Raw genomic sequence first — 22,631 nt, 5'->3', positions numbered from 1 at the left:
GGGTAGGAATAAGCGGTCAGTTTTCACAATGAAGAGAGGTAAATAGCAGGGTCCCCTAAGGATCTGTACTGGAACCTGTGCTGTTCAACATATTCATAAATGATCTGGAAAAGAGAGTGACCAGTGAGGTGGCAAAGTTTACAGATGATACAAAATTATGCAAGATAGTTAAGTCCACAGATGACTGTGAAGAGTTACAAAGGGATCTCACAAAACTGGGTGATTGAGCAACAAAATGGCAGATGAAATTCAATATTGTTAAGTGCAAAGTAATGCACATTGAAAAAAATAATCCCAGATATACACATAAAATGGGGGTTCTAATTAGCTGATACCACTAAAGAAAGATCTTGGAGACACCATAGATAGTTCTCCGAAAACTTCAGCAGTGGTCAAAAAGATGACCACAATGTTAGGAACTGTCAGGAAAGGGATAGCAAATAAGACAGAAAATATCATAATACCACTATGGTGTACACACACCTTGTAATACTGTACCAAGTTCTGGTCATCCTGTCTCAAACAGCATATAGTGGGACTGGAAAAGGTTCAGAGAAGGGCAACAAAGATGATCAAGGCTATGGAACGACTTCCATACGAGGAAAGATTAAAAATATTAGGGCTATTCAGCTTGGAAAAGAGACAAATAAGGGAGGTATAATAGAGGTCTGTGAAATCATCAATTGTGTGGAAAGGGTGAATAAAGAAGTGTTATTTAACCATTCCCATAATACAAAAAACAGGGGTCACCCGATGAAATTAATAGGCAGCAGGTATAATACTAATAAGAGGAAGTACTTGTTCAACAAAGCATAGTTAAGCTGTGGAACTCATTGCCATAAGATGTTGTGATGTTCAAAAACATAACTGCGTTCAAAAAAGAACTACATAAGTTCATGGAGTATAGATCCATCAGTGGTTATTAGTAAAGATGATCAGGGATGTAACCCCATGCTTGGGGTAACCCTAAACTCTGACAACCAGAAACCAAGAGGGGAAGACAGGGGAAGATCACTCCAACTGCCCTGTTCACTACATTCCCCCTGAAGCTCTGGTGCTGGCTGCTGTCGAAAACATGAGACTGGGCTAGATGGCCCATTGGTGTGACTCAGTATGGCAGTTCGTATGCTCTTATTACTCATTCTGCAGCCTTGATGGAACACACACATTTTCCAAAATCAGAGGCACTGGGAAAAGACATGTTTTGGTAGGTTATACAGTGGGCCTCTGAGGTTGCCACAAACCCTTTGAACAAGAATGCTCTTTAATTTTTAAATAGCTGTTATATTATTAAATAAACTTGCCTGCTTCACTACCTGAATACTGCTTGCAGTTGCACAGTACCAGCTTACTCCATTCCAAAATATATTTTGGGGCTAAAGTGTCACACATCGTTAAGCATATTAATATTTTCTTTATTCCAGTTCTTGAGGGAGAATTAGAAATACCGTTGATGATTTTGGCTTTTCAGCCTTCATTATTGCTGGCTGAGGATGTTTCTAATTTCCCCACAAGATCTGAAATAAAAAAGGTTACTCTGTTTAATGAAGCATGAATGAAGCCAGGGTGCAAACATTATTTTATATTAGTAAAACTGAATACAAATGCCAGTACTATATGGTTGCTACTACTGTATGGTTTACTCATGACCTTTATAGACAGTAAACTATGAAGAATAGTATAATACTATGATTGATAATGGTCATTGCTGGCTGTAATGTTGCTCCCCTGCCCTTGAGATGCTGCAGACATTTTCTCTGTAACAGCTGTGCTCTCTCTCCCTGTTGCTGCTACCACTTTTTCCCTAAACCATTCAGCCTCCACCCAAGTCCCATTTTTTAAATAGACCCATATTAGGATTAGAGAGACAAGCCACCCTGGAAGTGCATTATGGGAGTTTAAATAAAATATATAACCCCCTTGAAAGTTAGAGTGATGGCATTAAGGAACCATCAACCATGTGTGGGAGAGGGGAAAGTGAGACTAGGTTAATCATCTGCTCGGCTTTAAATCTGAATTAATGAAATGCCATAACAATTAAAGTAAATGAGATTGTGTGTGTGTGAGAGAGAGAGAGAGAGGAATGAGCCAAACAAAGGATGACCAGATGTTAGTAGTGGAGAATGTAGAGCTCGAATGTATTGATAGGCCTCGGTCCAGCATGCCAGTACTCAAGCTGCCTCTCCCCGTAGGACTCATTACTTGTGTCAAAAGCATAACCAAAGAAAATAAGTGCCAGGGCTTCCTCTCTTCCTGCCTTTGATAGACCTGCTGGGAAGCAAGACAATAGGGGAAGAGACAAGAGCACTGGTCGAGAGGGGATTTGTGGAACTAAGCTGAGGAAAGCTATCCTACCCCCCAAACTTGCTCACTTCCACTACAAAAGCAATCTGTGGCTTGAAAATGGGCAGACAGTCCCTTTAACGGTTTCCCTTTATGCAAGTGACCATGGAAACAGCGCACAGTTGGAGGAGGCTGAACAGGAGCCACCAGTTTAGGATCGGAAAAAGGGGTGTTGGGTAATTATGGGATTGTGGCATGGCAAGGAGATATGATTATTGGATTGTCAGCATAGTAGATGGGGCGTGATAGCAAAGTACCATCATGTTCCCCCACTTTGACCACTGAGAAAGCCAGGACAACTTCAGTGTCTCCATAGTATTACAGGGAGGAGGCAGAGTATGTTTTTGAAGGACATCAAGTGGGTGATAGTTCTAAAACAATGATCCTTAAACATACCAGAGAAAAGACAGCAAGATATATTAAGTGCAGTTTAAGATACTCTCTGACAATAATGAATGGGTTGTGAGTTAATGAAAAAAGTGAATGTGAAAGAGCAAAGATTCCCGGAGTGCTTTTATATTGCTCCCATTGTCTTCAGCAAAGAAACCATGTGTAAGACACTGTGAAATTATCTGTACAGATACTCTTGCTGCTAACGCACAGGCCTTTGAAATAGGATTCCTAGATTCTACTCCCAGCTCTGCCACAACACTCCTGTGACTTTTAGCAAGTATTGAGGTTAACATTTCCAAATGTGGCCACTGATTTTGGGTGCCCAAGCAGAAACATTTTGGCCCCGTTTCAGACTGCAGCTTTCATTGATTTCAATTGGAGTTGTGTGTGCCCAGTATTTCTGAAAATCAGGGCCAAGCCATGTCTCAGATTGGGCATCAAATCACTAACCACTCTTGAAAAATTGCACCTGAATATATCTCTGCCTCAGCCCCTTGATATGTAAAACAGGGAGAATGATACTTGAGGTGTTGTGGCTAAGCCCCACCAATAATTCCTCACCTATCAATGACACTGGAGACACTGTGTAGTGCAGCTGATGTATTGCTGGGAGCAGTACCAGCTCGTGCTAACAGAAGGTTGGAGCTGCTCTAGCTCCTATATCGATTCAACTTTATTCTGGCTCTTATACCGTGCTCAGCACCAGTAATGCACTAAGAACATGACAAACATTTCATGAAAAACATGTCCTCTCATCCTCTCCCTAAGGCAAGAATTGTGTGCACTGGAGTGTTCTGTTTTGAAATTTACACATGCATGTGTTGCTCTCTCTTCATTTTAGAGAGGGCCGATCAAGGAAATGTGCCTTGCACTTGGATCGGGAGGTGGTGAGGTTTGTGATGGACCTTAGTTCCTGGAGGAGTTAATTGCCTAGTCCTGGGCTCACCCTCGAGGAAGCTCTGTCTCCTGTCCTTAGGGGCTGCAATACATCTAGTTGCCACAGGGAGATCCTGGCAGGAGTCCCTGCAGCATCTGAGGCAGCAGAGAGAGGAGGCATAGAGGAAGAAATCCAGGTTTCTGTGGAGTGAGGCAGAGAGGGGTAAGAGCTAAATTGAAGGGAAAGAGTTTGGAAGTCACAGAGGGATAAAATCTGTTTCTCCCAGGCTGTTCTTTACTGTAAAATGTCCCAATTTTTCATTCTCGAAGTGGGAGAGGAAAGAGAGTGCTTCTTTTTCTTTCCACTTCACCAACAACCTCCCTTATTCCCACCAAAATGCTTCTTTGTGACACACCCAGCCAGAGTGTCCCAGCTTTTCACTTTGAATATCAGAGGAGTGCTGATGGAAGATGGAGGGAGGGGACAGATTGCCACCTACAGCACCCACTGATCATCACAGAAGCATGGTGACGCTTAATGTACTTGTGCACTTAATGCACTTTTAAAGAGCTCTGATACACCTGAAAAGAAGGCTAGTGCAATGGGAGAGTTATACACTGACAAAGCACTCCAGTTGCTTTGGAATGCTCTCAGCAGAGAATATTTGAGGGACATGGGCTACAGGTGTTTTCTGCAGTTTGTGCTATTGGTATCTCACTGTGCTGAAAGTGCTTCTGGAAGGCTCAAAAATTGGGCTACAAAGAATACCCTCTCTCCTTTTTTCAGGCTCAAAGTTTGCCTTATTTGCTACTAGAGGAAGGCTGTTTGACATATAAGTGGTAAAAATGTCTGATTTTCCCCTTGGTTTCTGTGAGAGCACAAACCTTACTTTGATCACTATGTTATCATATGAGGTGTAGCAATGGTAGAGAAGGATTTCCTGCTTGGGAGGGGTACTTCCTCACACAGCCTGCTTCACACAGTCAACCTGTGGAACTCGATGGCACAGGATATAGTGAAGGCCAAAAGTATAACTGGGTTTAAAAAAGAATTAGATAAGTTCATGGAGTATAAGTCCTTTATTGTATTTTTTGAAGTGCACAGGATTCTTTAATTTCAGTGTTGGTTCTGAAAATCATGATCACGATTACACCTATGTATGCCAGCTGCTTTTCTTTACAGGGCTGCTTAGAAATTGCAGAAGGCATTACCACTAATACTGGTTGTTGACTGATAAGTCTCACCACTGTGACTGATGGCATCTAGGTGTCTCATTGCTTTATTGAGCTTTTTCACTTTCTTAACTATTTCTTCCCAGCTGTAGTGATATAAGTAAGACATCCACTGCACTGACTTTCAGCAATTTTGAGGGATGCTATTTTGGTGGGCAAGGAGTAGCAGTAGTGAGTGGAGCTGGAAGGACAGAGGGAGCTATTGAATAGCCCTAGCATAATGAAGGAACTGCACTGTGTGCTAACCATACACAGCAGAGATGCAGTGTGTCAGCTAGTGAAAGGAGGGGCTGTTTGGGATAAGAGGCGCAGAGGGAGGATCATGGGAGGAGATGCATAGCTGGCTGTGAAGAACTGGCCTTGTAAAAACCTGGATTGCAGCATGATGCTGTGTTTTGTTTTGAAATCTCTGAGCTGCTGAAGCATTTGTACTAAAGTATTGAGGCGATCCAGGGGAGAATCACAAAATTGTAGGGCCTGTGTGAACTCATTGAGTGAACCTCACTCTGCCCTAAATTTCATGGGTTATCATCTTTTGTAGCCAATTTTGCATATTAACAATTGATGTAAAGAACTTTTTGTTCTATTTTTGGATCTTTTTCTACATTTTCAAATATATTTGAATTATAACACAATACAAAGTATACAGTGCTCACTTTATATTATTTTTTTTATTACAAATATTTGCATTGTAAAAAAGATAAACAAAATTCATAGTATTTTTCAATTTATCTCATACAAGTACTGTAGTGAAATCTCTTTATCATGAAAGTGCAACTTACAAATGTAGAATTTTTTTTTGCATAATTGCATTCAAAAACAAAACAATGGAAAATTTTAGAGCCTACAAGTCCACTCAGTCCTACTTCTTGTTCAGTCAATCGCCAAGACAAACAAGTTTGTTTACATTTATGGGAGATAATGCTGCCCACTTCTTATTTAGAATGTCACCTGAAAGTGAAAACAGGTGTTCGCATGGCACTTTTGTAGCCAGCATTGCAAGGTATTTACATGCCAGATATGCTACACATTCGAATGTCCCTTCATCCTTTGGTCACTATTCCGGAGGACATGCGTCCATGCTGATGATGCTTGTTAAAAAAAAATGCGTTAATTAAATTTGTGACTGAACTTCATGGGAGAGAATTGTATGTCTCCTGCTCCATGGTTTTACCCGCATTCTGCCATGTATTTTGTGTTATGGCAGTCTCGGATAAAGACCCAGCACATGTTGTTTGATTTAAGAACACTTTCACTGCAGATTTGACAAAACACAAAGAAGGTACCAATGTGAGATTTCTAAAGGTAGCTACAGCACTCGACCCAAGGTTTAAGAATCTGAAGTGCCTTCCAAAATCTGACAGAGACAAGGTGTGGAGCATGCTGTCAGAAGTCTTAAAAGAGAAATGCTCCAATGCAGAAACTACAGAACCTGAACCACCAAAAAAGAAAATCAACCAATCAACCTTGGTGGCATCTGACTCAGATGATGAAAATGAATGTGCATCAGTCCGCACTGCTTTGGACTGTTACCGAGCAGAACCCATCATCAGCATGGAGGCGCGTCCTGTGGAGTGATTGTCGAAGCATAAAGGGGCATACAAATGTTTAGCATATCTGGCATGTAAATACCTTGCACTGCAGGCTACAACAGTGCCATGTGATCACCTGTTCTCACTTTCAGGTGATACTGTAAATAAGAAGTGGGTAGCATTATCTCCCGTAAATGTAAACAAACTTGTTTGTCTTAGCAATTGGCTGAACGAGAAGTAGGACTGAGTGGACTTGTAGGCGCTAAAGTTTTACATTGTTTTGTTTTAAAATGCAGTTATGTAACAAAAAAAATCTACATTTGGGAGTTGCACTTTTACGATAAAGAGATTGCATTACAGTACTTGTATGAGGTGAATTGAAAAATACTATTTCTTTTGTTTATCTTTTTTACAGTGCAAATATTTGTAATAAAAATTATAATATAAAGAGCACTGTACACTTTGTATTCTGTGTTGTAATTGAAATCAGTATAGGTGAAAATGTAGAAAACATCCAAAAATATTTAAATAAATGGTATTCTATTATTGTTTAACAGTAAGATTAAAACTGCGATGAATCACAATTAATTTTTTAATCGTTTGACAGCCTGACTATTTACATATATACAGACATGCAGCACTTCTGTAGCAGGGCAACGTGCTTCCTTTTCCACATCTGTGCATCAGCATGCTCTGTGGAAACTGGCAGAGATTTTCCCTCGGTTTGGATCGCTTTTCTGATTAAAACAAGAACCCCTGGGAACTGACAATGATCTCTCCTTTCACTCTGGGTGGAATCGGATTTTGTGAGTGCCTCTGATTCATGTACTGATGATCACTTGCCATTAGAAACCCACATGTTTAAATATTCTGTTGACCTCAAACAGCTACTGTGGGTGGTTTTACTTTTCTTTTTGGCTCACTGCATTTTTTACTGGCTTTGGTCAAAGAAGCACAACATAAAAGGGCTATGCAGGCTTATCTCTCTCAGGTGAATAGATTGTAGAACTTTGGAGCACCTAGGAGGGAGATTCCATTGGAGAACCCAAATAACAGACAGAATAACACTAGTAGTCTTTGGGTAGCTGTGTGTTTCAACAGCTGCTGCCCTCTTAAGCTCAACAGACTGTGTGAAATCCCTCCTTCTTCTCTCTTTTTATCTGTTTTAAAACTGTTTTAAAATGATTATTTTCACCTAGTCTTGGTTGTTGTGGTTATGCCTGTCATTTTAAGATGATAACCTTTTACCTAAAGAAGCAGAGCTCCCAAAGAAGCAACCTCCCTCTCCCTTCCATTTATAGAAGAGAAAAGTAAAGAGCACATACAGTTAGAAATAGGGCTTGAAATCTCTCCAGAAACACTGTTCTCATGTTATTTCAGAACTTCCTAGCTGAAACCAGAGGGTACTAGTAGACTTTGAAAAGAAAAAAATTAAAAGTAAACAACACTTTTTGAGCCTTGCATTTGGTTTGGGACAAGGGTTGACTTATTTTATCAAGACCTGTTTGCTCATCGCTGTTTGAGTCAGGAGTGGATTTACCCTAAAACATACTGTGCCGTGGCACGGGGCCCCCAATGACAGGGCTCCCCAAAACATAGGCACGGGAACTAGGGGTAGAGGGGGTGCTGCAGCACCCCCATGTTTTATGCTGGGCTCCACTGCCACCCTGTGCCCAGGGTCCTGGCTGCCGCCCCACACCTGGGGCTCTGCGGGTTCCACTGCCACCCCACGCCCGGGGCTCTGCGGGCTCCGCTGCCACTCTGCGCCCAGGGTCCTGGCTGCCGCCCCACACCCGGGGCTCTGCGGGCTCCGCTGCCACCCCACGCCCAAGGCTCTGTGGGCTCTGCTGCTGCCCCGCTGGCTGGCCCGGAGAAGTGGGCAGAGACCCAGGTGGGCTGAACACCCACCTGTAGGTGGGGGAGGGGCATGGCTCCATCGGCGGCCACCTGAGCGCCCTGCTGACTCCGCACGCTGATCTCTGCTCGCCTCCCCTGGCCACTGGGTCCTTGCAAAGCAGGCGGCTGCGATCACCCTTAGCCGCTGCGGCTGCACTGCAGCTCCCATGGCCGGGCTCTGGCACCGGAACCTCCCAGTCTCCTCAGGACCCTGGATGGTTCTTTGCTCCTAACAATATGTTTTAACATAAATGGCGTGGGGCGGCCATAAAACGTGGGGGTGTTGCAGCACCCCCTGCACCCAGGGCCACTGATGGGGGGGACAAAACAGGCAGCTGCCCCTTGGTCTGGCGATTTAAAAGGCCCTGGGGCTCCTGGCTGCTGTCACCACTACTGGGGGGGCCAAAAATGAAGCTGCACACAGGGCCCCACTAACTCTACATCTGCCACTGGTTTGAGTAGTACATTAAATATGGTAGGCCTTTTTGCTAATGGTCAAAGTTGACAAGCAAAAACGGTTCCCTACTATTTATCTGAAGAAACATGAATCTAGGCAAGGTTGTTGTTAGCATGCAGAAAGTAATTTTACAGCCTCTGGGAGGTTTTAATCAAGCCTTGTATACTGATTGAGATGCACTGCTCAAAAGTGGGGAAACTGATTAACGAAATAAAAATTCTAGTGTGTTTTCCATGCAAACATTCATCAGTATATCTTATATAATTACATGGCCAGTAAATCAACACGGTGTGTAAATGCTTCAGTCATGGTGTAAATATCTTAATGACTGAAACATCTTTAGACATGAATAATTTATATCTGTATGATTCATTTTTCATACCCATGCTTTACTTCAACATGATAAACTAATCCTTCTCTGTCAGGGGATATGCACTTGATTATCCTTTCCAGATTTCTCTTTCTTGTGTTTATTTTTCTCAGTTAGACACACTCCATTTCTTTTCTTCTGCTTTCTCTAATGTAGTTATCTTATTTATTCACCTTGTCTACCTTAGTTTAGTTTACCTTCCCAGTACATCTCAACAGACATCTAGAAATGCTGCCAGGGAATAAGCTGATTTTTCCTCTTACAAGTAACTTTGCAAGCACTGCAGCAGCATCTTGAGACATTGACTCAGTATCACCAGATGACATTAGCATCTTCTTTTTTCTTTGTGGTTGTAGGGGAGACATAGATTATGAGAAGTACTTTCTAGTGACAGGCCAATGCCAGGTTAAAGTTTATCACTTGCAGAATCTTTATTGGTACAGCTCTTTGCCACAATATTTATTACAAAAATGGCTTTCTTCTTTACAGAGTATCATAAAATACTGATGCTCAAATAATTTGTTTGTAGTTCCAAACATCAGTAGACAAAATTAGTTGAAAAATGACAACAAGCACAGGACTGGGAGCCAGGAGTTCATAAGTTCTAGTCTCTGCAATGGACACCTTCGGCCGTAGGCAAGTCAACTTGGGAAAAAATTTCAAAAGGCTACTTCTGGGTGCCTCTGTTTTGGGAACTCAACTTGAGACAGTTTTGGCCTGATTTTCAGAGTTGCTAAGTGCCTTCTACTTCCTTTGATTTTAATAGTGTCTATGGATGTCCAGCACCTCTGGAAATCAGGCCCAAGGGGTCTGAGTTGGGCACAAAATTGAGGCACCCCAAATTAGTGGCCACTCTTGGAAAAGTTAGCCTTGATTTCTCTACCTGAATTTTCCATCTGCAAGAAGGGGATGATAATATCAAGCTACTTCACAGGAGGTTTCGTGAAGAATAATTAGCTAATACCTCTAACATCATGAACAATTCCACCCCACCCCCTCTTTCTTCTTTTCACTCCCTTTCATTCCTGTATACTAGTTATGAGGACCACCCAACCTTCGTTACTTAATAGTATTTCCAGTTCGGTTTGTTTACTTCCCACACACGTTTCCCCGGTATTTATGCTTTGGGACAATAATACAACATTTCACATTCTTAATCTTCTAGTTCCTGTTCAGTGCTTTTTTCTTGGCCACTTGTTGAGTTGCTATCTTTGGCTTGTTCTTGGATAGTTCCTTCTCCTTGTCAAGGATAGGACATCTATTGCAGGTGTCTCTTGAATCACGCCATCACATTCTTCCTCTTCTGCAAAATTCCATTTTCTGTCACACTTTGTGTATTGGAAATACATGACAGATTCTTTAATATTCAATAAAAGACCTCATGTCCCCTTTACCTTTTCCTAACTAGTTTAAATCCCAGCTAATAAACAGTACCAATTTCAGTCCCAGCCGCTTCTGTGGATGCCGTCACATCTAAACATGTGCCTCTCCTCACAGCAGGCATCCCAGTGTTCTGTGAACCAAAACTCCTTCTGTACATCCATTAAGTTTACTGCAATGTTAATATTCTCCTTTCTCCACTGATGTGTGGCACTGAGAGCACCTCTGAAAAGATCAATTTACTTTGTACCAGTTTTCAGTTGTCGTCTTACATCCCTGAAATGTATCTTCATTTTCTCAAATCTCCCTTTCACTTATCTCATTTGTTGCCTGATTGTCAATAGCTGGTAGGGATTCCGCAGTTATTTTTCAGAATATACTTCACTCTTATTATCACATGCTTTATCTTGGCATTCAGGAGGCAGACTACCGTCTTTTTCCCTTGATCTTGGTAACAAATATTTTGGGCTTAGTTCCTCAACACAGAGTCACTAATTAGATTCATTTGCTGCTTCTTGCTTTCTGGTTTCTATTCAGTGCTTTCTTCTTGGCCAGTTGTTGAGTTACTATCTTTGGACTGTTCTTTCTCCTTTTTAAGGACAGGGCATCTATGGCAAGTGTCTCTTGCATCACTCCACACACCTTTCTCTTCTGCTCTTCATACTATTTCTAGTTGCCATACAGTCACTTCTTCCATTTTCTTCACAATGGTCTTTTCTGTTATCTCAGCCTGAGTCTGGTGATTCCACCTCTCATCAAATTTTCCTTCACCTTTTTCTCTCAGCCATTTCAGTTACTATAAAAGGCCTTCCACTTCTCCAAAAACTAAACCAGCATGCACTTTTATACATCTTATACTTTTATACCTATTCATTTCCTACGTATGTAGCTCTATTGGTCTTCATTCAGATATTGAAACATTTTTAACTCTTCACTGCCTTAGTTATTTAAATAGCATTCTATGTCCCTGATACAATTTTACTTCAGTTGCTATCTCTTAGCAAGTCATTCTGTTCTTTCTTTTCATCTCAGAATTGCATCTGTCTGCTGCTTCATAGGGTTCTTCGAGTTAGAGCTCTCGTGTGCCTAACCTCAACACCTTATTATCAACAATGACTTTACTGACCTGCTCTCACTTTCATTCATTCCACACTCAAAATATAGGCTCCCTAGTTAATTATTTAAACCCCCTAATCGCTCCCTCTGGAACTCCCCAGTCCAGTGTGGTTTTCCTGTTTGCGGCCTAGATAAATACAGTAGTTGTAGAGATTTTCTGTGAAAATGAAATATGAAAATGGCACAGATACCAAATTGGTATAATACTGAAATACTCTTTTTGGTCTAATTTTAACAGATTCGGTAGCAACAGCATCTGGACCATTGCTAGTCGAAGTTGCCAAAACTCCTGGTGCTGCTCTTGGGGTTGCACTTACTACCTCGATGTGCTGCAACAAACAGGTCATTGTCATAGACAAAATCAAATCTGCAAGTATTGCAGACAGGTGAGTGCTACAGAAGGCCCTACATTATAGGATTACGCATCCATTTGATATCTTATCTGTATTTTTGTTGCTGTTTAAAAAAACTTCCCTTGGCATTTTAGATGAATTTGACTGAAGAAGACGCTCTCAAGGTTGTTAGAGCTTCAAATTAACCCCTCTTGGCAAACAGTAGCTTTATAATGTAGAGCTTTTAAAAAGATTCCTGGACGCCATTTTACTTTTGCTCATTCACACGGCATTAAATTACAGAAAAAAACAAACCAACTCCCAACAATACCCTATGTCAGCCCATAAAAAACCACTGTCTCCTCTTTCTAGTATGTCTGAACCTGTTTGCTTTTGCTGTGCTGCAGAGTAATTTGAAGGTTTGCTTGGGCTTTTTAAATATAATGCTGCAGCAGTGATTAGCATTAAAGATAAATACCCTGCTGCAATTCTTAAAGTAAGTCCCACAGTATGAAACATCTGTCAAAGTAAGTAAATTTTGAGACTTAGCAACCATGAAGTGCTCTTTTAGGGTGCATCGTTCATTCTTGTGGCACAGTGAAATAGAACTCCTTATACTTGGATTTTTTTCTTATGAAGGTTTTAGAATACCCCTGAGGTATTAGAAAGACTGGCTCCTGTATTTTAGAGTTATTTTATAAGGAAAATCCCTTTTTCAACTCCATTTGAAAAATTCCACCATCATGAGATAAAATTATATTTACAAACAGAAAAAAAAAAAAGGTTAGATACTTTCCCCCAGATCAGTGGTGGGCAACCTGTGGCCCATGGGTCAAACGCAGCCCATCAAGGTAATCCGCTGGCGAGCCGCCAGGAAATTTGTTTACATTTGCACAGCCGCCGCAGCTCCCAGTGGCTGCAGTTCGTGGTTAGTAGCGGTGTCCAGCACGTCCCTGTGCCGCTTCCCACAGTCCCCACTGGCCGAGAACGGCAAACCGCAGCCACTGGGAGCTGCAGGCAGCTGTGCAATGTAAACAAACTGTCTGGCGGCCCGCCAGCGGATTACCCTGACAGGCCGCAGGTTGCCCACCCCTGCCCCAGATGGTGTAACCTCTGTAGTAAAGCTGTGGGATCTTTTTTTTAAATTTACCTTAAATATTATGTTTCAGCAGCAAATTTCTCCTGCATGTCCCCAGTCACCCTTCCTTGTAATTCCTCTTTGCCAATGGTGCTGTTAGTAGCAGCCATTTGTAACAGTGAGTCTACAGCTCCACTGTGGGCTTTACCCTACAGTAGAACCTTTGAGAGTGACGGCCATTGATCCAGAGGGGTTCTCCAGCTCAATGGTGCAGGATGCTTTAATTTTCTCCCTCTGTTTTTTCCCATTCCACAGGGGGTAACCAATTAAAGGAGCTGTCTACTTGACTGGTACGTCGGGATGCTGACTGCTGTGTTTGCATTTCTCAACTCATCCAGTAGCCAGTCTCTTGAGTGCAGCAAGATGTAGCAGCTAGCCCCCTCCCCACCCCACTCCTCGAGTCACCATGCCAGCCCTGGTTTCATTATTTGTTTGACTACTGCATAATTTCATCATCATTTACAGCTTTTGTACTAATAAATGTTTAACTATGAATAACTCAAAAAATGATGAACTGGGTGCTTGTGTGAGGGATATGAGCAGGCTTGCTGAGTCTCCTTAAGCTCTTCTCATTTATTCTGCTGCCATTCACACATATACTAGTAATCAACTAGTACCCCATTCCAGTTCTGTGAGTGATGTCTTGACATATACTGTATTTACCGAATTGTATTTAAGATTTGTACTAATAGACTTAAAGTTTGTCCAGTGACAATCCTTATAAAAATATTAATTTTTTCTCTCTAAAAATGTACAGTCTCATAATTGCCATGACCAATTTGAAGGCTATAAAACTCATATACCAAGCAAAGAGCACACTTTATCATACTGAGTTTTTCTCCCTTTGTATAGATGTGGTGCATTACACGTAGGAGACCATATTCTGTCCATCGATGGTACCAGCATGGAGTACTGTACATTGGCAGAAGCAACACAGTTCTTGGCTAATACAGCAGACAATGTCAAACTTGAGATCCTTCCTCACCATCAGACTCGGCTAGCATTGAAGGGACCAGAACACGGTAAGGGGATCTGTAGCACTAGATCCCACTTCCTCTTTCTTGCATGTTCATATCTACTGCCATTGCTGTAACTTGGGGGAAAGATATTAAGGCAATTTTATCTGTAACCTTTCTTTTCAGCTGTCCGGGTTATGCTTCTGAAAACCTCTTGCAAGCTGTGTACTGTTTGTTCATCTCAATCTATCCTCAGAAATCCTTAAAAATAAGGAGAAAATGTTTTGTTGAAAGTGCCTCTGCATAGTTCCAGTCATATAAAAAAGAGAGTTGGTGAATATACCTTTGTGGTTATATGAAAGAAAACAAGCTATCTATGAATTCAGTGAATTATACTCTGAATAGCTTCTCAAAATGGAAAAAATAATATGCATCATTACCAACTTCTTTAAGCATATTCACTTTGAAGGGTATTATGAATGCCCATGGATTCACCTACTTTCTGTAAACCCTGATAAGTTCTTGAGTCTCCTCTCTCAAAATACTTCCAAAAGACTGAATTTCTCTTATTAATAACTTTGTCATTGATTGCCATCCTTCTCAAGGGAGCTTTTCAAATTACTCTGCTGCCCAGTTTAGATACTTACAAATTGTAATGTTTGTTTATGGACATTTCCCCAAAGTCCGTACCCTAGTTCAATTTACTGTTTCCTGGTGTTATATTATAATGCTATGCAGAAAGGAACTTTTCCAACCAGACATGTGACACCTGTTTTTATTCAGCTCAAATATGGGGAGTGAATATCTTGTAGATTGGATAATTATGAAAAGTGGTTAATCTCAATTATCCACAGATAAATTCAACCTAATAATATTGTATATCTTCAGCAGAAATACTGGAGATAGATAGATACCTACAGCACTGGGATATCTATGCTGTAGTGAGAGACCCGATGCATTTTAGTGCCAAAGACAGCAATACTAAATCTGTGGCTTCTTTGGTCAAGAGTCTGCTTTATAGGCCTAGATACTTCAGTGATAAGAAATGCTGGTAGATACATGGCTGAATATAGCGCCCTGAATAGGCACCTGATCTATGATCTATTCATTTTATCAGAGAGCAGCAAGCTGTGAACTGATGAACCAGTGTTTTGGATGCCACTTAGTTTCTCCCCTACTGGGATAAATGAAGAGTAGCTCCTGGGATTCCATGTTCTGCCATCCTCCGGTTGGGTCTCCATCCCTCTTCTGCACAGCAGTCTGGAGGGATGAGAGAAAGTGAGGCATGACATCTATGCTCAAAAGCTGTATTGGGGTGGGGGGAGGGGAGACCACGGTTGATGATTTATTTCCTTACCATACAGTTGTGCCAGTATGTTACAAACTATGCAACATCATGAGGCAAAGATGTCACATGTGGCTATTTTGTGGCTGTTTGAAACTCCCTCTGAGGATGAAGCGGCTCTCTTCTGTTAAAAGTTGAGTACCATGGCCAAAAGATTCTATTCAGTAGCAATCTGTTTGTACAGCTGATTATAATTTGCTTTTTAAGACAATACTAAATACTTCAAGGTCTTCCTTCAAGACTTCTGTGATATACCATTCACCTCACCTAACACAGCTGCAATCTGGAGGCCCGTATAGTTGTTGTGCTGCGTATGGGCACTGAGCTTTGTGAAATGACATCAAGAGGATTCAGTGACATGTATGCAAGGATATCTTTCTAGGGGAGCTCTCCCTAGACAACGAGACAGCTGCCTTAAATTAACCAGAAGAGCCCAAATGTTTTGAGAATAGATTCCCAGGTGGTGCTACTTAAAAACCACAGCCTACTCAAGAGGAAACATGCTTTATAGAAACATATGTAGCCTTGGGAACAATCCTTCATTGGCTGAGAGATGGACTGGATGATTTAAAAGTACTTCGCATCACCATCTTCTATGATTCCATGATCTGTTGAGTCATTAAGGCTCTCGCTGTTGAACGCAGTTATCGTTCACCCTAGAATGTGCGCTGAATTATGAACTGACAAAAAAAACCAAAAAACCACCCAACCCAAAATCAAACCAAAATACCCAAAGAGAGTTATAGAATGGAAGAATAAAGAGTTGAGCCAAAAAGAAAGGAAAAAAAAGCGCAAGAGACCCGATTTGTTTTTAAGTTTTTTTTCCTTTTATATTGGAATGCCAAGCTCATTCCTTTGTATACTGCTGCCCCATAAATTTTACTGCAGCATTAAGAAGTCCTGGGCCGGTGTAGCTCAATGAATTACTAACGTACATGCTATAGGTTTATACAAAATTCTTATTGAATTGGAATGAGCATTCTGCAAGATATGGAAACTTAATTTGTATGGACTTTCCACCTCATAGGACACTTTTTACACCTATCCACAGTTCAAGAGAAAAAAAATCAAGAGCTGCCAGACAATTTCCTGCTGGAAGCAGCCTTTTTAATTAAACAGGGCTCATAGCAATCTGAATATAATGAAAATCCTCCTGGCCATATTATTCTTATCAGATTTTAATTTTTATACTGTGGTTAAAGCTCAGAAATTGACATAGATTATCAGAAGAAGAATCAGTTGAATTTGAAAAGTTATGATAGGAAACTACAGTAAGTTTGATTCATTAAAACAAAATATTGAGATAGATTGTTACTAGGGCTGCTGGGATTTTCCTGGCCACATTACCCTGCTTGATATGTAAGTTTTTATAGACTTCTTCAAGGTTGCTTTTATTAGAAGTAGATTGGTGAGCTGTTCAGGCATCAGTCTATTGGACTTTGAAGTGAAGCTTAGTGGTTCTGTCCAGGAACTGTATGTCCTAATTTCACTGCAGGTGACCCTCAAATGGTTTATAAAGTGGTGTTGGCAAAACATATTTTATTTTTTAAGTCCAATACATTCCTTTCCTTTTACCTTCCCTCACCTACCCTTTGTTGTAATGAAACATTCCACTGGGGTTGGGGAGGGGGAGGGAGGGCAATCTCTATTTAGATACAAAAGATTTAATGTATTCAGCCAAGAAAGAGATCCTACTTCTATAATATAAAAGAGAGAAAAACTATAGCTTTTCCTCTGGCATTTAGTTAGGCCTTGGACCAAATGTAGCTCATAGTGTTTGATAAATCCCACCTCATCTTTCAATACAAAGGTGAAGCCAGTGGTGACTACAGGCAGTGCTTAATTTGTTCTAGGGCTTACCAGGGTTGACACCTCTAGACTTGGCAGTTCATAGCCTCGGCACCTCTGGTGCTGCGTCAGATATGAAAGTTAAAAAATTGCTTGAGCCTGGCACCTAATTGTTTGAGCCACAGCACCTCTTTCATTACAAATTAATCACTGACTACAGGTCACAAAACACTGTGTTCCATCTTGTTCAGAGTGAACAGACCACTGTGCATCTAGAGATGCATCTCGGTACTAAAAATGAGGGTGGCTATTATCTGTACCATTTTGTATAATTTAGGAGCAGCCCCCTGGCTTTTGGCAAATCGATCAACATGTGCCATTCCCTTCTCCCCCCTCCCACCATTTATTTTTTTGACAAATTTTGGCAATTCCCATTTTGAGCACAAACCTGAGAGTAGGAATCAAATATGGTCTTAATTTTAATCGGGAAAAGGAAAAGATCTGACGATCACGCTGCAAAACCATAAATAGTGACTTTAGACTTTTGTTTTGTCCTTATTAGTCAGGCCCCAAGATAGGATTTTTGTGTTGATGGTTGAGTGAAGTAGTTTATTGCCCAGGGTAGTATAACCACCAGTGATGGATGCTTGCAAAATTAAAATGTCATAGCAGAAAATTGAAATGACTGACATGTAAACCACTTCAAGTCATTATGGGAAATGTGATTTATAGTCCCTTTTTATTTTCTCAATATATACAAGTCCTGCTAATGCGGGTGGAGATTTGCAAACCTGTAATTACTAGTCATATATCATACATCTCAATAATGTTGACTTAAGTATTTTTCAAAAAAGGTTTTAATCTTAGCTCTTAAGGCCAGAGGGAGATTAGAAATTGATTGAGTACTTATCTTTGGGGGGTAAAAAAAAAAGCCATAAGAGGCATTATTTCTGGGAAGATGAAAGGTTTCCATCTCTGAAGTTGATCACGGTGTTTGCTGATCACCAAGAAAGGGGACAAAACCACATTAATTTTTTCCCCTTTTCAAATAGCTTTCATTTTTGTTACTTTTTATTTATGCAATTCAGTTACCTCTCCCTCTTCTCTGGTCCCTTTTTGTTTTCTTATTTCCTGTCATCCCTTCATGCGGGCAGTGAAGGTTCAAAGGAGCAACAGGCAACTTACCTGGGATTCCTGTGCCAACAACCACAGCAGCCTCCTCACCTACCACCATTATAACACCTACCACCCTGACCATTGCAGGATGCCAGCCTTGAAATTCCAGAAAACGCCTCCTCAAAAAAACCCTCGTAATGTTCCACGCTTTTTCCTCCTGACATATATTTTTTTTCTTCTTCTTCCTCTCATTCTTCTCTCATTTCAGTTCACACTTTTTTCATAACTATGACAAGGTTATTTCTGACAACTTATGCCTTTTTCTTTCTTTAATTGGACAGTCTTCGTAGATGGGGAAAGGCTTGAAAATTCTCAGTGACCTGGTTGTTAAACCATATTACTAGATCATTCGGTTTCAGCACCTTATGTGCATCATGATCTTCGAATACAAAGAATGGCTTACAAATGTTATGTCAGAAATCACCTATTAAAAAGGCATTTTTAGAGTCAGTATCCAGACACATTGATTTACATTGTGTCTCAAAAATATTTATTTTATGTACTTTGCTTAAAATAAGGTATATAGTACATATTTTTGTGTCTACAGTGTCTTTGCTAGTTCCTAGTTCCTTTTATGCCTCACATGGTGTTGAAATTCTGGTTATGCTGTTATCTAGGGTCACACCTAAGGTTTGATGTGAGTGTTTGTTACTAGATACACAAACCATTTTTGTGCACCATGCACACTGTCTGATTCATGAGTGAGTTGCAGGCTTATGGTGCACTGTTCCCTGCTATAGAGTGCTATGTGCCAAGTGTCCAATTTTTTACAGCAGCTCTGGTGTCTTCGTCCTTCTCTCCTACCTCCATGAGTGCATACAGCCTGAGTTCCCTGAACATGGGGACCTTACCTCGCAGCCTCTACTCCACCAGCCCACGCGGAACAATGATGAGGCGGCGAATGAAAAAGAAGGACTTCAAAAGCTCATGTAGGTGGTAATAGCGGTCATTTGAAGTGTGCGACAGACGGGCTGGGGAAACAAGATGAAAGAAAAGGCACAAAATGTACTGCAGTTTTACTTTGGTAAATGTATTAAAGAGAAGTAGCCAGGAGAGCAGCAATAGTTTAGGTGTCCGTGTGTTCGATTTGGGGGGCAGGAATCAGCAATGTGCAGTGTTGGCATCCAACACTAAAATGGGTTGATTACTTCTAGTTTGTGTAACCCAGGATTAAAAATATATATTATTTTAGTGTCGTTTGCTTTGGTACTCTCTGGGTGGGTATGCAGTGCTAGTTTTGGACCCCTCCAATACTTAAACACAGTTGGGTGAGTTTATTCATTATTCAGTTTGTACGAGGCAACTATCTAAAATCATTACAGTCATCATAAAAATACATACCATTTTAATATACGAGGTTGCTCTGGCGAACAGCCATTAATAGAGCTATCCTCCGTGAACTTATCTAATTATTTTTTGAAGCCACTTATACTTTTGGCCTTCACAACATCCCCTGGCAACAAGTTCCACAGGTTGACTTGCGTTGTATGAAGAAGTACGTCCTTATGTTTGTTTTAAACCTGCTGCCTATTGTGCCCCTGATTCATGTGTTATGTGAAGGGGTAAATAAAATTTCCTTATTCTCTTTGTCCACACCATTCATGATTTTGTAGACCTCTATGATATCCTCCCTTAGTCGTCTGTTTTCTAAGATGAACAGTCCCAGTCTTTTTAATCTCTTCTCATATGGAAGCTATTCTTCTGTACTTCTGTAACTTTTCCATTTCGAGTATATCTTTTGTGAAATGGGGTGACCAGAACTGCACGCAGTATTCAAGGTGTGGATGTACCATGGATTCATATAGTGGCATTATGATATTTTCTGTCTTACCTATCCCTTCCTTAATGGTTCCTAACATTGTATTAGCTTTTTTTTATTGCTGCTGCACATTGAGCAGACATTTTCAGAGAACTATCCACAATGACTTCAAGATCTCTTTCTTGAGTGGTAACAGCTATTAGACCCCATCATTTAGAATGTACAGGTCTGTCTCATCTTACGCGGGGGTTCCGTTCCGCGGTTAGCACGTAAAGCGAAAACTGCGTATAGCCAAAATTCCATTGAGTTCAATGGTGGGCGAAATTGCCCGCACTACAGGTATAGTATTAAAATAGTTATTTTTCTCTTCTTCTTTTTTTTTTCCCCGACCACATAAAGTTGAAATCGCGCATGTTAAATGTGCGTAAGATGCGACAGACCTGTATAGTTGGAATTATGGTTTCCAATGTGCACTACTTTGCATTTTTCAGACAATGAATTTCATCTGCCATTTTGTTGCCAATCACATAGTTTAGTGAGATCCCTTTGTAACGCTTTGCAGTCAGCTTTGGACTTAACTATCTTGAGTAATTTTGTATTGTCTGCAAGCTTTGCCAGCTCACTGTTTATCCTCTTTTCCAGATCATTGTTGAATATATTGAACAACACTGGTCCCAGAACAGATTCTTGGGGGACCACACTATTTATCTCTTTCCAGTGTGAAAACTGACCATTTTTTCTTACCCTTTGTTTCCTATCTTTTAACCAGTTACTAGTCCGTGAGAGGACCGTCCCTATTATTCCATGTCTGATTAGTTTGCTTAAGATCCTTTGATGTGGGACTTTGTCAAAGGCTTTCTGAAAATCCAATTACACTGTATCAACAGGATCACCCTTGCCTTTTGCTTGTTAACTCCCTCAAAGACCTCTAATAGATTGGTGAGGCATGATTTCCCTTTACAAAAGTTGTGTTGACTTTTCCCCAACATATTGTATTCAGTTATGTGTCTGAGTATTCTGTTCTTTACTATAGTTTTAAACAACTTGCCTGGTACTGAAGTTAGGCTCACTGGCCTCTAATTGCCAGGATCACCTCTGGAGCCTTTTAAAGAAATATTAGTGTTACATTTTCTATACTCTAGTCTGGTACAGAGGCTGATTTAAGAGATAGGTTACATACCATAGTTACTAGTTCTGTGATTTCATATATGAGTTCCGTCAGAACTTTTGGATGAATACCATCTGGTCCTGGTGACTTATTACTGTTATCAAGTAGTTGTTCCAAAACTACTTCTATTGACATCTCAATTTGGGAAATTTCCTCAGATATGTCACCTAAAAAGAATGGCTCACGTGTGACAATCTCCCTCACATCCTCTGCAGAGAAGACCAATGCAAAAGTAGTAATTTTGCTTCTATGCAATGGCCTTGTCTTCTTTGAGTGCTCCTTTAGCACCTTGATCGTCTAATGATTGTTTGGCTGCTTTCCTGCTTTTGATGTACTTAAAATATGTTTTGTTGTTAGTTTTTCTGTTTTTTATTAGTTATTCTTCAAATTCTCTTCTGGTCTGCTTAATTATAGTTTTATATTTGACTTGCCAAAGTTTATGCTCCTTTATATTTTCCTCAGTAGGATTTGACTTCCAATTTTTGAAGGATGCCTTTTGCCTCTAACCACCTCTTTTATTCCGCTGTTTAGCCATGGTAGCCTGTTTTTGATCTCTTACTGTTTTTGATTGGGGTATACATTTAGTTTGAGCCTTTATTATGGTGTTTTTAAATAGTTTCCATGCAACTTGCAGGCATTTCACTCTTGTTACTGTTCCTTTTAATTTCTGTTTAACTAGCTTCCTCATTGTTGTGTAGTCCCCCTTTTTGAAGTTAAATGCTACTGTGGTGGATTTCTTTGGTATCTTCCACCCTACAGAGATGTACATTATGGTCGCTATTACTGAGTGGTTCACCTATATTTGCCTCTTGGACCAAATCCTGGGCTTCACTTAAGACTTAATCAAAAAATGCCTCTCCCCTTGTGGGTTCCATGACAAGCTGCTCCAAGAAACAGGTATTAACGGTGTCTAGAAATTTTATCTTTGCATCCTGTCCTGAGGTGACATGTATCCCAGCCAATATGGGGATAATTGAAATCCTCCATTATTACTGAGCTTTCTATTTTTATAGTCTCCCTAATCTCCCTGGGCAATTCATGATAAATAGGTACCAGATACATTGAGCAGAGGGGCCATTTTTATATAGTTATTTTGCTAACTCCAGGCCCACTTTAAGTAGAGCATGTGAAACTACTGTCTTTCATTCTGAGAGTTTTTGCACATGATCCTGCAATCTGATACATAATGATAAACTTCCTGTACCTGCACAGAGCCCTGCTGTCTTGAATTGGACTCTGCACAGACATAAGGGTTGGCCCACATGGAGATCTATTGAGGTCAATGGATGTTCCTGCTCGGTTCAGCCTGCAGGATTAGGGCATTAGTCAGAGATAAATTTTCACTATTTCCACTGTTGAACAAGTTTCTCTTG

General features: G+C 40.7%; 1 protein-coding gene across 15 annotated transcripts in view; it reads left to right on the top strand.

Annotated features, from left to right (window-relative positions):
• The window catches only part of GRIP1 (glutamate receptor interacting protein 1), a 564,775-nt gene that overhangs the window by 468,663 nt on the left and 73,481 nt on the right, over positions 1 to 22,631 (top strand). For 9 of the 15 annotated variants that reach the window (XM_065558501.1, XM_065558517.1, XM_065558487.1 and 6 more), the window contains 4 exons: positions 11,835 to 11,982; positions 13,919 to 14,088; positions 18,310 to 18,465; positions 19,105 to 19,260. In XM_065558501.1, the coding sequence (XP_065414573.1) occupies positions 11,835 to 11,982; positions 13,919 to 14,088; positions 18,310 to 18,465; positions 19,105 to 19,260 (630 nt within the window). The remainder of the gene's footprint in view (positions 1 to 11,834; positions 11,983 to 13,918; positions 14,089 to 18,309; positions 18,466 to 19,104; positions 19,261 to 22,631) is intronic. The other 6 variants (XM_065558547.1, XM_042852397.2, XM_008170960.4 and 3 more) reach the window with 3 other exon arrangements.

This window comes from Chrysemys picta, chromosome 1 (assembly GCF_011386835.1).
Source record: "Chrysemys picta bellii isolate R12L10 chromosome 1, ASM1138683v2, whole genome shotgun sequence".
NCBI classification, from domain to species: Eukaryota; Metazoa; Chordata; order Testudines; family Emydidae; genus Chrysemys; species Chrysemys picta.
This window is presented reverse-complemented; position numbering and strand designations above follow the sequence as displayed.